The sequence below is a fragment of the Larus michahellis genome, chromosome Z, assembly GCF_964199755.1.
Source record: "Larus michahellis chromosome Z, bLarMic1.1, whole genome shotgun sequence".
Taxonomy (NCBI): domain Eukaryota; kingdom Metazoa; phylum Chordata; class Aves; order Charadriiformes; family Laridae; genus Larus; species Larus michahellis.
Genome location: NC_133930.1, coordinates 12,657,691 through 12,672,704, shown reverse-complemented (window position 1 = coordinate 12,672,704; position 15,014 = coordinate 12,657,691). Strand labels below are relative to the sequence as shown.

At 36.6% G+C, this 15,014-nt stretch overlaps 1 protein-coding gene across 1 annotated transcript in view; it reads left to right on the top strand.

The window, feature by feature from the left end:
* GOLPH3 (golgi phosphoprotein 3) overlaps positions 1-15,014 on the top strand; it is a 32,482-nt gene that overhangs the window by 8,146 nt on the left and 9,322 nt on the right. Inside the window, exon 2 of the mRNA XM_074569780.1 lies at positions 12,057-12,188. Within this exon, the coding sequence (XP_074425881.1) occupies positions 12,057-12,188 (132 nt within the window). The remainder of the gene's footprint in view (positions 1-12,056; positions 12,189-15,014) is intronic.

Sequence of the window (15,014 nt, the reverse complement as noted above, 5' to 3'; positions counted from 1 at the left end):
GCTTTACAAGGGCCGTGCAAATATTTGAAGTCATTATCTGCATGTGTATACACTTAATCACGCTGAAAGTTAGGCTTCTACGTTTGTCTTTTCATTCCTAAATGAACAGTCAGATTGTTAAATGTTGATTTGTTCAGGGGTCCCTTAAGGGTTCAGCAGTGTGCATGTGTTAGTTGTCTCCTCTTCGTCAAAGTTACATTTTTTTAATTACTTTCATTTTAATGAAGAGATGTGTCTATGTAATGTATGCATGTGTAAGTGGTCAATAGCATTTGGCATTAGTGCTTTCAGTAGTCAACAGCAGTTGCTATGTCTTGTTTATTCCTAAATGCAGTGGCAGGTTAATCAAATACCTGACAAGTTTTTTGTCAATGACACAGTGCTTTGTAGAATATGTATGCTGCTTTCCTGAAGTATTTCTAGTGTTGGCTGTCAGAACACTTCAGAGATATTCCTCGCTAACGTATCTTCTATTTATAACTAGGCTACAATTTATGTTCCAGTAAAATGGCTAATGATTTCATTTGCATCAAAAGAGGAAATCAAGAGGGACCGCAGTCAGACATCAGAGTCCTCACATTGTAGTATTCCAGTAATAAACAGTTCTGTGCTCTGGCTTGCGTTTCTTTCTTAAACAGATACTAATTTTCAAAAGTTCTGTAGGTCAGGATGTATCATGAGATGTTCCTGCAACCTTCTGGGTTGAGAAGGTGACAGCTAACTTGAAAAGTAAGGTTTGCAGCAAAGAGCTTGCTAGGTATAGGTTGGCATAGACCCTTAATCTAGTGTGAAGAGGATGAAGAGGAATCCAGTTCATTTTAATTGCAAATGACTTGCAGTTGGGAGAAAATCCAGAGTATTCCTTTAGCAGGTGTCTTACTTGAATATTTTGAATATTCACAAGTTCCGGGCATGTTGGTTTTACCTTTTAATTATTGTTTTTGAAGGATGACTGGTAAAAGGAATGAATATCTCCTAAAATTATTTTATCTTCAGGAATGCATTTTTTTCCAATTACATAGATAGATAAAACTGTATTTATTTTTTTAACTGAGTCTGAAATTCCTTTGTACCTGTTTAAGAGCTACCTGAAAAATTAATCTCTCAGTTTTGGTTATTACATATATTATATGTCTATATAGTATGTACAAAGTAGCCTTCTCTGAATGCATTCCTGTCAGGTGAAGCTGGGTAATGTCTTTAACCACATATGTTTTAAAACAGTTTGTCTAGAGAAGCAGTGACAAAATCCAGCAGACAGTAGATGTGAAAACAATTCTAAAAGAAAAATAGAGGGTTTGTCTTTTCATAATTTTCTAGATAATTATAAATTTTATTGAATCTTATTGCTGTCAAAACCAAAAGTCAGTTTTGCGTTTCAGGGTTGTTTGTTGTCTTAGAACCTAAACACGACAAAAAAATTTTGAATGTGTTCTCAGTTTACTGTCATTCTTCTGTTCCAGAATTGTGGAGACTTTTGTTCTCTCCTGTCTTACAGGCCCGTAGAAGAGGGAAGAGATTGAAACTATTATTGAAGAGTTATTTAAGCAAGACCCTAACCCTGAACAATATATTTTCAGCTGAGTATCAGTAGCCTGGATAAAACCACACGTAGTTCCTGGCCAGAGGAAATTGATATGGGTATTGCCAGTGAATGCTGCCACAGAAGCTGAATTTGGTTTTGTGTTTTAATGTCTGGCGTTATGTAGTATTGCAGTGTCATGGAGTATTAGATTTTCTTAGAGGTAATAATAAATCGACAGCTATTAGATTAAATAAATTAATATATGTGTATTGAATAGATATTAGAAAATAACAGAGAATCTCTAGGTCATTAAAGCACGTTCATAATTTGACCACATCAGCTTTTCTTGTTTGAGACTTACTCAGTCAGCTGCAGCTTTTTTGCTGTGATTACACTCATCTTCAGGTAGATTAGATTACAATAACCTGCATTGGAAAGAAAAGAACAGATCTTTTTGATCCGCTGAAGGTGAAAATGGATCAGTTAATGTAATGAGTTACCTGTGGTGAGAGCAGCGTATTTTTGCCTTGAGGGCTGAAATAATTTTTGACATTCCAAGCTGTCTTCGATGAATGTTGCAATGAAGCTTTTCCTTTTTCTCCTCTCCCATCATTGCTTTCTATTGTTTGAGTTTCCTCCAGCTTCTTACAGGTATGTTTAGTTATGCTGGTAAAAAGACTTTTAATTGGCTCTCGCCTGAGTTTAGGATCCTTTATATGTTTATAGCCTGTCTAAGGTTACTTGAGTAGCTGAATCCGAGATTTATAAAAATTCGTATAAGGACCTGGTTGAGAAGGAACAAATCCTGGCTGGCTGGCTGCATGAGGGGATCTAAGGGCTTCTAATTAATAGAATAAGTATACAATTAGTTCTCCTAGTATTGACCAGCATTTCTATTTGTCATTGAGAACTTGGAAAAGTTTGTGTGTTTTTCTAATTTTGTGTTAACTTTTACAAGACCTGTTTGCTTATTTTTACGTTGAGAAGGTTCTTGCAACAGTATGCTGGAAAAAACCCACTTAGATAAACTATTTTAAAGCTTACCCTATTTCTAATGTAAGGTATATTATATACCTTATTTTCTAATATTTCCTGCTCTGCAAAAGGATGTGGTTGAAGTTTTTAGGTTTGACTGAAAAAGGCAGTTATCAGATATGTTGGACAAATACTTTTATACTCAGTATTAAATTCAGCATATGTAGCATCAGTCTTGCTGACTTCCACCTGCTTCAAGAGATTCAGAAATTGTATTAGTTATTCCTTACAGAATAACGAAGTTCCTAAGTAAAATACTAACTTTATGGATTCTTTAGATATAAAAAAGTCTTAAAACATATAACAGTAACTCAGTTATCTCAGTTCTTGATTTTGATCTTCTTATGATTTCTGCTTATAGTTACATAATCACAAAGAAGAGATGTACTTACCTGCAACAACAGCAAGCAATTTTTCTTTCTAATCAGCAATTTTACTTGCAGGTAAAAGGACAGGAAACACAGAATTGTGTAAAGGTGTCAGAATCTGGCGTTCACTTATTCTTCTTTGTCCTCTACTGCTGATGTCTCCTGATATCTCCATTTAATTGTATGACTTTACATAAGTATCCAAGAGGATGTAATGTTTCTGTTGTAGAAGAATACTGATGATAAATGCATTTGGAATTCATAAAATGAAGCTTTTGGGTCACCAGAAAGGATTGAAATTCTATACTAAAACATAATTTATAATAAACCAGGTACTTTCATTATTACTGAACACATACTGCTTATATTTTTGTTTGGATTTGGGAACAGCTTTAAGGAGATGTCTTGTAGGTGTTCTTCAGGTGATTCCAACTGCTTTCAAAAGTAGTATTAGTAACTGTAGAGAGACTAAGTAAAAGAAACAGTGTATTGATGCTTCTCTTCTTTTGGTGGTATATGATAGCCCTGTGCTTTTCAGTGTGCTGGTTCTCTTCATTAAAATCAAAATACTTAAAAACAGTGTTTGTCATCCACAGTCATAGCTGTGAAGCACATTAAAGTTGTAAAGTTGCTTGCAATAGATTCCTATGTTGGAGATGGAATGAAAGGGGAAGGGAACAGCCATCCTTGACATGAAAACTATGGCAAATCAGAATTCCTCTTAACTTCTAACCTGCTGCAGTGCACCTGGACAGTATATGCTGTTGCTTCTTTTCCCTCTGCCCTCCCCAGCTGTCTTTCTGTAGATTCCAAAATTACTACTTCAGAGAGCAGCTCCTTGACTAAAAAAGTGACAGTTCTGTTGCAGCTGTGATCAAGTCCATTATGAAATACAACTCGCCATAGCCCATATTTTGAGATAAATTGTCTCTGCCTGTCTTTTGCAGTAGGATTCATGTGGGTGACAGAAGATGATTTTGGATTACTACGTTCTGTCTGTGCTTTGTGCTGGTTAATAGTAGGCTAGTAGGCACATCTGAAAACTTGCTATTGCTTTAGAGAATCGGAAAGGGATGCTATTGCCATCCTGTCAGATTTAAATAATCTTACTTCAAATTCATGATGATCAGGGTTCAAATCAGGAAGCTGAAGGTAGTGGTGAGTATAGTGCATGATACCTTAAGCCTTTTATATTTTCTGAGCAGGTTGTGCTCATGAATGGCTTCAGTATAGGTAGCCCAATAATGTATGGGGTGTTTTTATTTGGGGTTTTGGTTTGTTTTTTTTTTAAGCTCATTATCCCAACAACTAAGTGAATAGTTCTAGCTGTAATTCTTCAGGTTGCAAAAACTATTCAGGTTTTGAAAGCAGTTTGTCCATTGAAATGTGAATTGTCACTGAAGGGGATGCTCTTGCCTTGTGTTGTCTGTCCCAGCTGTGTTCCTTCCCTTTCCCATGCTGTCTCTGAAATTTGTTCAGCTCCGTGAATTGGATGAGGAGACTGACCATTAGCTTTCAGACAGACTACTTTCTCATCTAGCTGACTACACAAGTGCTACTGTGGTCTCAAGAGAGAACAGTAATGTCCTTCGATGGGGTGAAAAAACAGATACTTTTGTCTTCAACAGCAGTTCAGGCTTTGTTGGACTGCATTCTTGGGTTTAGCCCTCAAATGGCTAAAAATGAAGGCATGGGGGAGGACATACCTTCTCAAGTTACATTGTTTCGTGAAAGGTTGAAATGAGATGCTGTGACATTGATTTGAAAGGCCAGTAAAACTAGAACGACTCTCTCAAAGGAAAAATAATTGAAGTGGTGTGCAGAAAATAGGGGTTTGAAAGAGATGCTTATGCTGGGAAAGTAATTAAACACTGGTATGTCATATTATCCTCAGTTTATTTTCCCACTTTTTTCCTCTGGTGTTTCCCACTGCCACTTTAAGTACCTCTAAGAAAAGATACCTGCATTTATGTAAATACAAAACATGAGTCTCTTTCTCAGAATTGAGATAACTATTCAAAGTGAGCCTGCAGGTATTCTTGCTTCGTGACGCATTCTGTGTAAATGTTAGAAGTAAGTAGGCTCTTTGCTAATTATGCTATGCAAAGTGAAAATCAGCCTCACACATAAAATTTATACCAGCAGGCTACTCAATTTGCTTTGCCCAATCCTACAAATGACCTGAACTGACTTTCAAAGTTTCTTTTTCCAAGTTCTATATTCTCTTTAATTAGTCCATCTCAGGCTATACATCCGTTGACAACTCTTTCTTCCTGTTCTCATCTGAAAAGTAGAACTGAACCTTGTATGTTTTACAGGTCTCCAAACTGTATTTTTATTATGTTGGCATGTAAATGCGGTGGAGAGACTAATTGGACCTGGAGATTATTACCCTCAGTAACTTCCCAAGATACCAGCAGGCACAGAACGTTTTCCATTATGTTTGTCATCTGTGATTTCTGAGAACATACCATAAAAATAGTCTGCCACATATCGGAAAGAATAGATGGCAAGGAAGAAACCCTTGCTCGGGAAAGCTAGATGCTTGTTTGTGTATAAACAAAACAATAGTTTTATGTCTCCGGGCTTTTATATTGCAAGCACCAACACAGTATTTGAATGCCATCCATGCAGAAGTAATAAAAGAACAGCAAACTCCAGCAGAGTTTGGGAAGTCTAATTTTTCTATCTTTCAGCATCCAAGTAGAACTGGTTGAAATTTTTCCTCTGAAATATTCTTATAATAGAAAACATGCTACCTGTAAATTCTGAATTTACTGTTTGCTAAAGTGTAAAGCTTGCTTTAACCTAGATTGAGCCTCCTAGCTGAGAAACCCTGAAGTTAGAGGTTTCATGTCTTCTTGACAGACTGCCCGATTTATTGCTTTGGAGTTAGGCCTTCCAAACACCTCAGAAGCTGTAATCGTTGTTTATCTTGTCCTTCTGTTACTTACCCAGTTGGCCAGCTCCCCTTTTGATGGGGCTACCATGGGTAGAAAGGGTTAAAACAAGATTGTATTTCTGCTGTCTCTACATGTAGTTTCAGAAATTGCATTCTTTACTAAATCTTGAAGTCTTTTTGTTTGTGTCTTTCATAAAAGAAGAATTTGGAATTTTCTGAGAACAGAAATTCAGGGTTTGGGTAGTTCTGGTGATGTTTCTACTTCATAAGTTTCCCCTTTAATCGTTTGGTGTATTTCAGTTTGGTTATGATTGCTTTTAAGTAGAGAGTGCTAGGTGAGGACTTAAGGACTACTGTTAAGTGTGAATATGAAATGAAAAGGCTTTTAGTAAGATAAATATAGACTGGGCAGTGTTACATGAATTATCCCAGGACAAGAAGCTCTGCTGTTGGGTTCTTCATAAATTGAGGCCAAAATTTTGGCCTAATATCAACCTCTAATGCTGAATGTGAATCTGTGTGGATCTGAGGATGGTCTTGAGGGGCCCATTGTTGCTAAAATAAAGAAATATTTAATTTTTTGATGTGCAGGCTGTTTTAACCCCCAGTTATCTTCACAGATTATTACATGGCTTTGTGATGCTTTTTTAAAAGTCTTATAAAGCTGATTTCTATTTGCCATGGCTCTGTGCTCTGCAAAGTAATCTTGAGGCTCACTGGGTTAGTTCAGGGGATGCATTGGCACTTACAGTCTGCATTGCACTGTACGACATTCTGTAAACAGGTGGCTTAACCAAGTAAGTTAAACACGATTTTTTTTTTTTACTGCCATGTGTGTATCCTGAAGCCTCAGAGTTGGAACTCTGCCAGCACTTCATTTCTTTTGAATTGGAGAGATCTTTGTGGATTTTTCACTCTTCACCACTCTTTTGTGGTCTGTACCAGATATAGTGGAACTTCTGCTCTTGTGTTCTGAGTTAGCTGAAGAATTCAAAGAGAATAAATGTTTCTGTAGTGGGAAGAGATTTTTAGTAACTGTTATGCATAAAGCAAATACCTGATCTTATGTAAGGTTTTTGTACTCAATTTTAGGAAAAAAGTATTTTTTTTTAAAAACTTCACTCCGTAATCCATTAAAGATAATTTCTCCATCAATATTTTAAGGTAATGTCTATAAATGTAAAATAGCATCTGCAATTTAATTGTACTTTTTGCACTGCTACTGCCAAGTGACCTTAATTTGCACTTGGGAAACAGAAAATACCGAGGTTTGTTTGGGTGGGGTCTTTTTGTTTGGCTTTTTGTTGTGGTTTTTGTTTGTTTTGGTTTTTTAATGGAAAATTGCCTGGAGGCTGAGTAGAGCAATGTAAGAGGTAACTGAACGACTAATCCATGAAGGTTGGCTGTTTTGCACTTCGGTTAAATGTTTTTGGAGTTTCATGCAAGTTCTTAAAGCAGCATAGATTGTTTAGAAATCGCTAACTTAATTGGCACTGATCTTTGCCAAATACCTTCAGGCAGTCTGGTCACTTTAGAATCTCTTTGTTCTGTTTTTTTACATACTTAGTAAATTATAGTGGTCATTACTGCAGTGCCTTTTTGGATGGGAGGTGGAGAATGTGTTGTCTTATCTGTCTTCCTTTAAAAAAACATTTTTATTAATAATCTTTGAATTATAAAATCACTCCAGTAATTTATGGATTTTAAATATCCAGAAATTTAAATTTTGATTGTTTTGAAAAATTGGAAATCAATATGTTCTGTGGAAGTGTACTTTAATACTTCTGCACCAGCTCTATAATACTTAGTAGTGAGAGCTTCAATTAAATATTTGAATAGCCGTGAAATTCAGAATGCTGTGATGTTGTCAGAGATAATATACGAGTGTTTCCTCTCCCTGTATAGTTTGCCCATCTAGCTGTGGCTTTGTTATACCATAAACAGATGAGCCTGCTAGGTTTCTCACAACTGGCGTGATAACGTGTGAACTGCTAAACAACATTATTTCTTTGTCTATGCAGGAGTTCTCATAATTTCTAGCAATACATAGAAATATGTTTTTGCAAGTCCTAGGACCCTATTGCATTTGAAGTATAACTTTGTGAAGTTTGAGAGTCTGGGAAGTGAAAAGTAAGCGTGTTACATGTTACAGGAAGATGAGGTGGAGAAGGGGGCTGCTGTAGGAGAGAGGGTGTCACAGTTTGATAGTGAGAAAGTGCAGCTAAAGAGGCAAAGTAAAAGCAGGGAGTGAAAGATAAGGTAGGCTGGGTAACACCAAGGCAGAGGGCCATCGTTAGGAGATGGGCTGTTTAATAAGGGAGAGTTTCAAGTGGTTAATGGCTAACTAAACAGGAAGACCTGCGTGAGCTGGAAGTTGGTCAAGGGGCATGGGAAGAGGAGAAAGCGAAAAAGTGCTGCAGGAGATGGTGGGAGAGAAATGTCCTAATGAATGTGGATTTTGGATAACTTACTCTTTAAGCAGAAAGAGGATCTTAGTCTTAGCTCTGTGCTTTGCCATACCTGACTGGAAAATCTGAGCTTTCAAAGTTAATATGGTAACAAGTTTGTTATAAACTTTATTCTTATTTCCCTTTATGTTTGTCTAGCAAAACTAGTTTTTACCTGAACATTTCTAGGTCAGCTGTGACAATAAATGCTTTTGTGTTGTGTTTGTGTAAATAAACATGATAGTTGTAAACATTCTTTTGATCTTTGAATCAATGTAGATTTGAAATTTTCTCTTGCAAGCTATTCATAGCTTAAAGTGCTATTCTAGTGTAATTGCTGTCAGATAAAAATAATTCCTTGCCTTGTAAGACCTTTTTTCCCCCTCTGCTGGTTAGCAGCTTTAATGAAAAAAGTATTTCTTTGAGTTAGGATGTTTATAAAACTGTAAAAAAACTTGTAGGAAGATAAAGTAGAAACATTTGGTGTTGTATTTGTGAGAAACCTAGTGCTGTTTAAGAGCATTAAATAGCGGAATGACTTGCATCTATAAATGGTGACTTTTGATCTTCAGTCTAAGTGTTTTGAGACTGTTAGGTATTTGGAATAACAGTGAGAACAGTGTTAAAGGTCAAACCAAATCCCAGTCTTATTCCATAACCATAGCAAGCAACAGCCAGGCCATGTTCAGGGAACAGGAGTGCACAGAATGGTAACTCCTCTCCAGTGTGTGCTGACTTCGGTGTGTACAAGCTCCTGGGTGGGAGCTTCCCAGGCCATGCATGGCTTACAGATCCATTGCTGGCTGTCAAATTTCATTATCGATCTCCTATGAATTTAACTCACCTTTTTTTTTTTTTTAAAGGATTCTTTTTAAACCTTTGCCTTCCTCTAAAAACAGTTGAATATAATCATAGAAAACGAGTTGCCTTTTGAGTTTTCAGACCTGTGAGTGAGCTTCGTTTACCATCTTTTAGTCCTTGTCTGTGGAAAAAGAAAAAAAAAAATTTTCCTGTGCGAAGGGTACATTATTCTATGTTGCTATTCTCTCCATATACTATTATTTTCGCTACCATTTTCACTCCTTTTTTCTTCACTGTCCGTCTCTAGCCTCTTTAATAGGCAGTAGTTCTGTAATGGTGAGCATTATTGTTTCTCTTTTGTGCACCTTTTTCTAGTTATGTTGTATGCTATTTAAAGTAGGTGTCAACATTGCTGTTTGCGATGTTGAAGGTAACTGTCTGCTTCTACTCATTTTTGGTTATACGAGGAAGTTTGAGTTAATTTAGTTACTGTTGTGTGCTAAACTGACCTTCTGTGAAGGTTTCAACAGTTGTCTAAGGTCTTCGCAGTAAATGCCAAAACCAGTCAGTCCGTCTGCCTGGACTATCTTGAAAGATTAGTTTAATGGATCGAAAAATATTCAGGATGACACAGAATGCTCTAAAATGTCTCCTTCCTCACTGTGTTAATAACAGTATAATCTCTGTGTATTGAAATAGGACATTCCTTCTCTAGTGGATCACCTGCAAACTCTGACCCTGGAGGGGGGAGGGAAGAGAAAGAAAAAAAAAAAATAGGTGGCAAGGCAGTATATATTCTCATGACTTCAGTGTCATCTAACCCACTAGGGCAAGCAGTGCCATTTATGAAGACCATAATCTTTTTGAGCTGCCTTTCAGAATGACTTGATTAACAACTGTTGAATGGTTGTGCAGTCTCTATCCTTGGAGGTTTTCAAGGTGTGCCTGAATAGAAGAACCCTGAGCAACTTGATCTAACTTTATAGCTGAACCTGCTTTCAGCAGGAGGTTGGACTAGAGATCTACTATGGTCCCTTCTAAGCTGAATTACCCTATGATGCTGTATTTCTCTGCAACCGACAGCCTGTGTCCATATATGTTGAATAACCACTGGAGCAGAGGAGTTTACATCTGGTAATTGCTGCCAGGATCAATGTAGTTAATGTCACTTCATTGAAAAATACTCACTTTAAAAATAAATTCAATTTTCATTATTAAGCAAAGGGGAAAAAATTAGCACTTTAATTGTTTGCATAATAATATAACACCTTGTATGAATAGAAAAAAGTGTATATTTATCGCACACAACTGTAAGTTTAAACACTAGATTTTTGGTTTGCATATGTGTTTGATTTCAAAAATTATTATGTAAAGAGGCCATTTGGTTGGAAAATAGTAGAATATAGAGGTCAGCTCTCTTTTCCTTTCTTTTTTTTTTTGTCTGGTGCCAACCAAAATCTTAATGTACAGAATGGCTGACTTCTGAGAGTAGCTGATGTTCACAAAGTTGACAGCTGATTAGGTAACTTTTCAAGTCCCTTTCCAACATTTATATTTATGGCCTTTTAAATAAATATCTGTGACGTTCTTCAGTAGTTAATTGCTGGAGATTCAGAGCTTTTGTAGACTTTTCAGAAGTATTGGTCCTCTATATAATACAGCTCTTGAAAATAGTTAAGTGCTAAATGGAAACAAATATTATGTTCCTGGAAATCTATATTTAATGGCATGCATTAGTTAGGGATTGGTTTGTAAGTTTAGTGGACTTCAGATATATGCATCTTGTTATCTCTATACAGTGGCAGCTTTTATTTGTGAATAGAATAATATTGAATTGCTTCCAATTAAAGCTAGTTTTTGTTATTGGTTAAGATAAATCTTGTGAAAGGGAGTGGCCTTTTTTTTTCTTTTTCTTTCTTTTGTTTCCAGCACTCTTTTCTAAAGTATCCCAAAGTGTGTATCACTGGAGAGGAGTTTTGCAAGGTCTTTCTGGGTCATACCAAATGTTTCTGCAGTCATTTCTCAAAAGACAAGACATTTCTCAGAATTATTATGTTTTGTCTTAGATACTTAAATATTAAAAAAATATGCAAGAACTTTGTTGGCTACTATGTAGGTAAAATAACATCCTTTTTATAAGATTTTTTTTTTTGGTCATAATTGTTGAGCAATAGAGTACAAAAGTCAGTACAGGTATTTCTAGATACTGAGTTCAGTCTGTTGTGTCAAATACTCTGTTCTGCCATTTAAGCAGACAGCTATCAATGCAGAAATATAGATGAAAAAGTATGGTAGATGTGATGTGGTTCATAGAATAAATTTGGCTTCCAGTTTTGCAGTCCATATAAGAGCAGTATACATCAAGCTTTAAAAATACATGGTTTCAAAGGATTTTAATGACAAAATAGTTGCTATTCCAAGTATTTACTTAAAAAAAATTATCCTTTGGTTTGCTACGTGGAAGCTGAAAAATCTGTTCTGTGATTTGTGCTGATTGCCACATTTGTGTTTCCAGTATACTCCATGTTTTACTTAATATTGATTTTCAGGTGGTTATTACTTCATCAGTGCCATGTTGTTTATGGATGTAAAATCATGTTAATGTTTCTCAGAAACTCAGATAAGCCTGTGTGATGTTGGTAATGCCAAATGCTTCATGTCTTAAAAATGTAGTAAGTTTATTTTGACTACGCATAAACTACACTTTGTATCTCACAGTTCTTGATACCTTGCTGTTTCATTGTGTGTGACTTTCCTGAGGTTTCCCTGTTTATCAAAGAGCAGAGACTAAGTGTCAAAACCAATAGGAGATGAGTCTGTTTCTTTAATGTTTTCAATACAGGAGTGGTAGTTGACCAGTGATGCTACTTCAAAAGTGTATGAAGGCAGGAGAACTGCATAGAGAAGGCAGTAAACCTCTCTTTCTGTTTGGTTTCAGGTGAAGATGTAGGTATCTTATTCCCTTTCATTCTTTACAGGGTTACACATCATTCTGGAATGATTGCATCTCCTCAGGATTGCGCGGCTGTATGTTAATTGAATTGGCATTGCGAGGTCGTCTTCAGCTAGAGGCTTGTGGAATGAGGCGCAAAAGCCTATTAACAAGAAAGGTAAGTGGAGGAAAATGGTCACATTTACATTTATGTCATGCTCCAGGCAATACAGTAGGTGTAAATTACAATTGGTAAGCTACTTTTACCAGTAAAAGTAAACTACTTTTTTTTTTCTTTACGTGGTAATAGGGATTCTGAGTAGTGACCTAAGTTAGATATGTAGAGTTAAACATGTTTAAATGGTGAGGTGAAGTGCCTTGGAAAATCTTCTGTACTTGGTCTCTGCTCCTGTTTGTTCTCTTGCCTGTTCCTGCTGCTGTTTGGATCCTTGCACAGACAGTTGGCAGTGGCTCTGGCCAGGGTGCAGTGGCAGCAGCTACTGTTGAGAGCCAGCAGCAGCAGTTACAATCTGCTGAAGGATCTGGCTTTTGCCAGTTCATCTGGGGCTGAAAGGAATGGTTAACTGACAGCTTGCCAGATATATCCTGCAAAGCCACTGGTTTAATTCTGGCGTACACAGCATTGTGGTTTGTATGGGAAGGAAGACCCGTGTACCTTGGGCCCCTGGGAATACAAAACTGTACCTAGTTTAAGCATGTGACTGTTTTAATTTTGTTCTAGTCGCTGACCTTTAAGATGGGCAAACTTTTAAGGTCCTTTATTGAATTAGGCTGGATATTTGAGGCCTTAATTTATTACTTTTGCCGCTGGATTTTTTCCTTGGTATAAAATGTGCAGTGTCGCACTGTTTGAAGGTTTTTTTACTTCATCAGCATTAGAGGATACTTATAAAATAAGCTTATCGAACGCATGGTCAAATGTTGTCTATCCACCACAAATAAATTCTCTTTTATGGCACATTTCCCTGTCAATATTATCTTTTGCTAAATTCTTTAAAGGAAAGCTCACAAATTCCCCAACCTTCTCCCAGCTTCCTTCTCTTCTGAAAAATTGAACCTCTGTTCAGACAAACAGCACCTACTTCTTTTAGCTTCATTTAAACATATTCAGCATTGATTAGTTTGCACTTTTTTTTTTATTCCTCCAAAGCTTTTGGCTTCTTAGGCATTCAGGAATGTTCCCTAGCAGTTACTTTCATTCTATGCAAACCTTGTCAGCTCTATCTCCCTGAAATTTTAATTATGGGGTTTTTTTTAGGAAAATGGAAAAATAACCTGTGGATATCTTCAGTAAAGAGTAAAACCAAAATTATCTTGTTTTGTTTTATTAAATTTTAACATGTGATGTTGTGGGTGGGTTGGTGTGTTTATTTCTTCTTTCTCCCCCCTTTGTTTAAGGTGATCTAAAAGCTACCAGTATTAAAGGTTTTGTTCTTTCTGCTGTTGGAAAGCAATCAAGAGATTTCTTTTTGCAGGCAGGAGGGTTCTATGAAGGTAACTTTAATTTAAAACTCAAATTGTTGGTTTCCGCTTAAGTAATTTTGTGCAAATAAAATCGCTAACTGTTGATTTATGTCAGGTTTCTTCTTCCCTGCATCACCTCTCTCAATTTAGAAATCATTCTTGTGAATGACTTATGTTGTTTCATACCTTATTTGAAGTTTTGCATTAATACCAAATTTCACTCTTGTTTCTGTATTAGCTAAGTTTAAGTGTCTCAACTCTACCAAGCATCTTCCTTGTCCCCGCTTTGCAGGCATTGCTCCCCTTGCCCTCAGCTTTCGCTGTGAGTTAAATACTGTGTTTAGTGAGTGGAATGAACTGTCTAGTTGCATCCAAGGTTGTGATTCGGTCGCAATACCATTTTCTGTAGCTTCTGCATCTCGGGCTAGCTCTTCTTCCTCTTCTCCCCAAGTCTGTCCTCATTTTTTTGTGGGAAGGTAAAACCTTCTTAGAACTCAAAGCTTTGACTTGTGAATCAAAACCCTATTTCTTCAAGCCATGGTTTAGGCTTCAGTCACTTTAGCCTGTGTTGCCGCTGAGAAGGGTAGGCCCGTCTTTGTGAAGAGGCTTGTTGGAGTCCCTCTTGGGTTGTTGCTGGCATTTATGCAGCCATGTCAGGTATCACCTCTGGCTGAAAACAAATTTACTTCTCTGATCAGTATAGTTTTTACTTAATCACTTTCTTGATGTTGTCATCAGGTGGGGCACAAGTGAGGCTGCTGGCACAAGTAGTAAGGTGATAACAAGAAGAGGGTAGAACTAGTTGTTTGGGCAGAGGTATTGATTTATAACCAGCTGACTGTGGCCTTGGTTGTACAGCTGACTTAAAAGATTGCTAGTTACAATGATTTCCACTTTAGGCCTTAAAGCAGGTGGATCTTTGCTGATAACTTTTTTTGCAGTTTCCAAGATAGAACTTCAGAATGCATCAAGATGCATTAGATCTGTGCTTGAATGGCATAGAGAGACAGATGAAACTGAGAAACTAGCAGACAAGGACTTGGCGGACAGTAACAAAACTTTGAAAAGTCAAGTGTGACATGTTTTATGTTGCAACATCCTTGTAAATTTGGCTTGAGAGTATGTAATTATTGCATCATTTTGGAGTTCTATCTACTGGCATCAATTTAGAAACAAATAAATGAATCTTGAGGTTTATATATAAATAAAATAATTTCTAAGACTAGTGGTTATTGAAAATAGAAAACGGCACTCTGCTGCCTTACAGCCTCAGAAAGGAAACCAAATCATCAGAGTTCTTAAAAGACATCCCAACAAATCTTTGGCAGATTGACTTCAGTATTTTATAACTGACAATTCTGAGTGATTCATGCATGAGTGAATTTTTTGTATTAAAACTAAAAAATGAAGTTTACTTCAAAATCAACACAAGAGGTGCTTAATCTTTAGCATTGCTTAATTGCAGAGCTGTATTGTTAAGTATTCTGTATAATTGAAATTTCCTCAGCAGTTTGATACA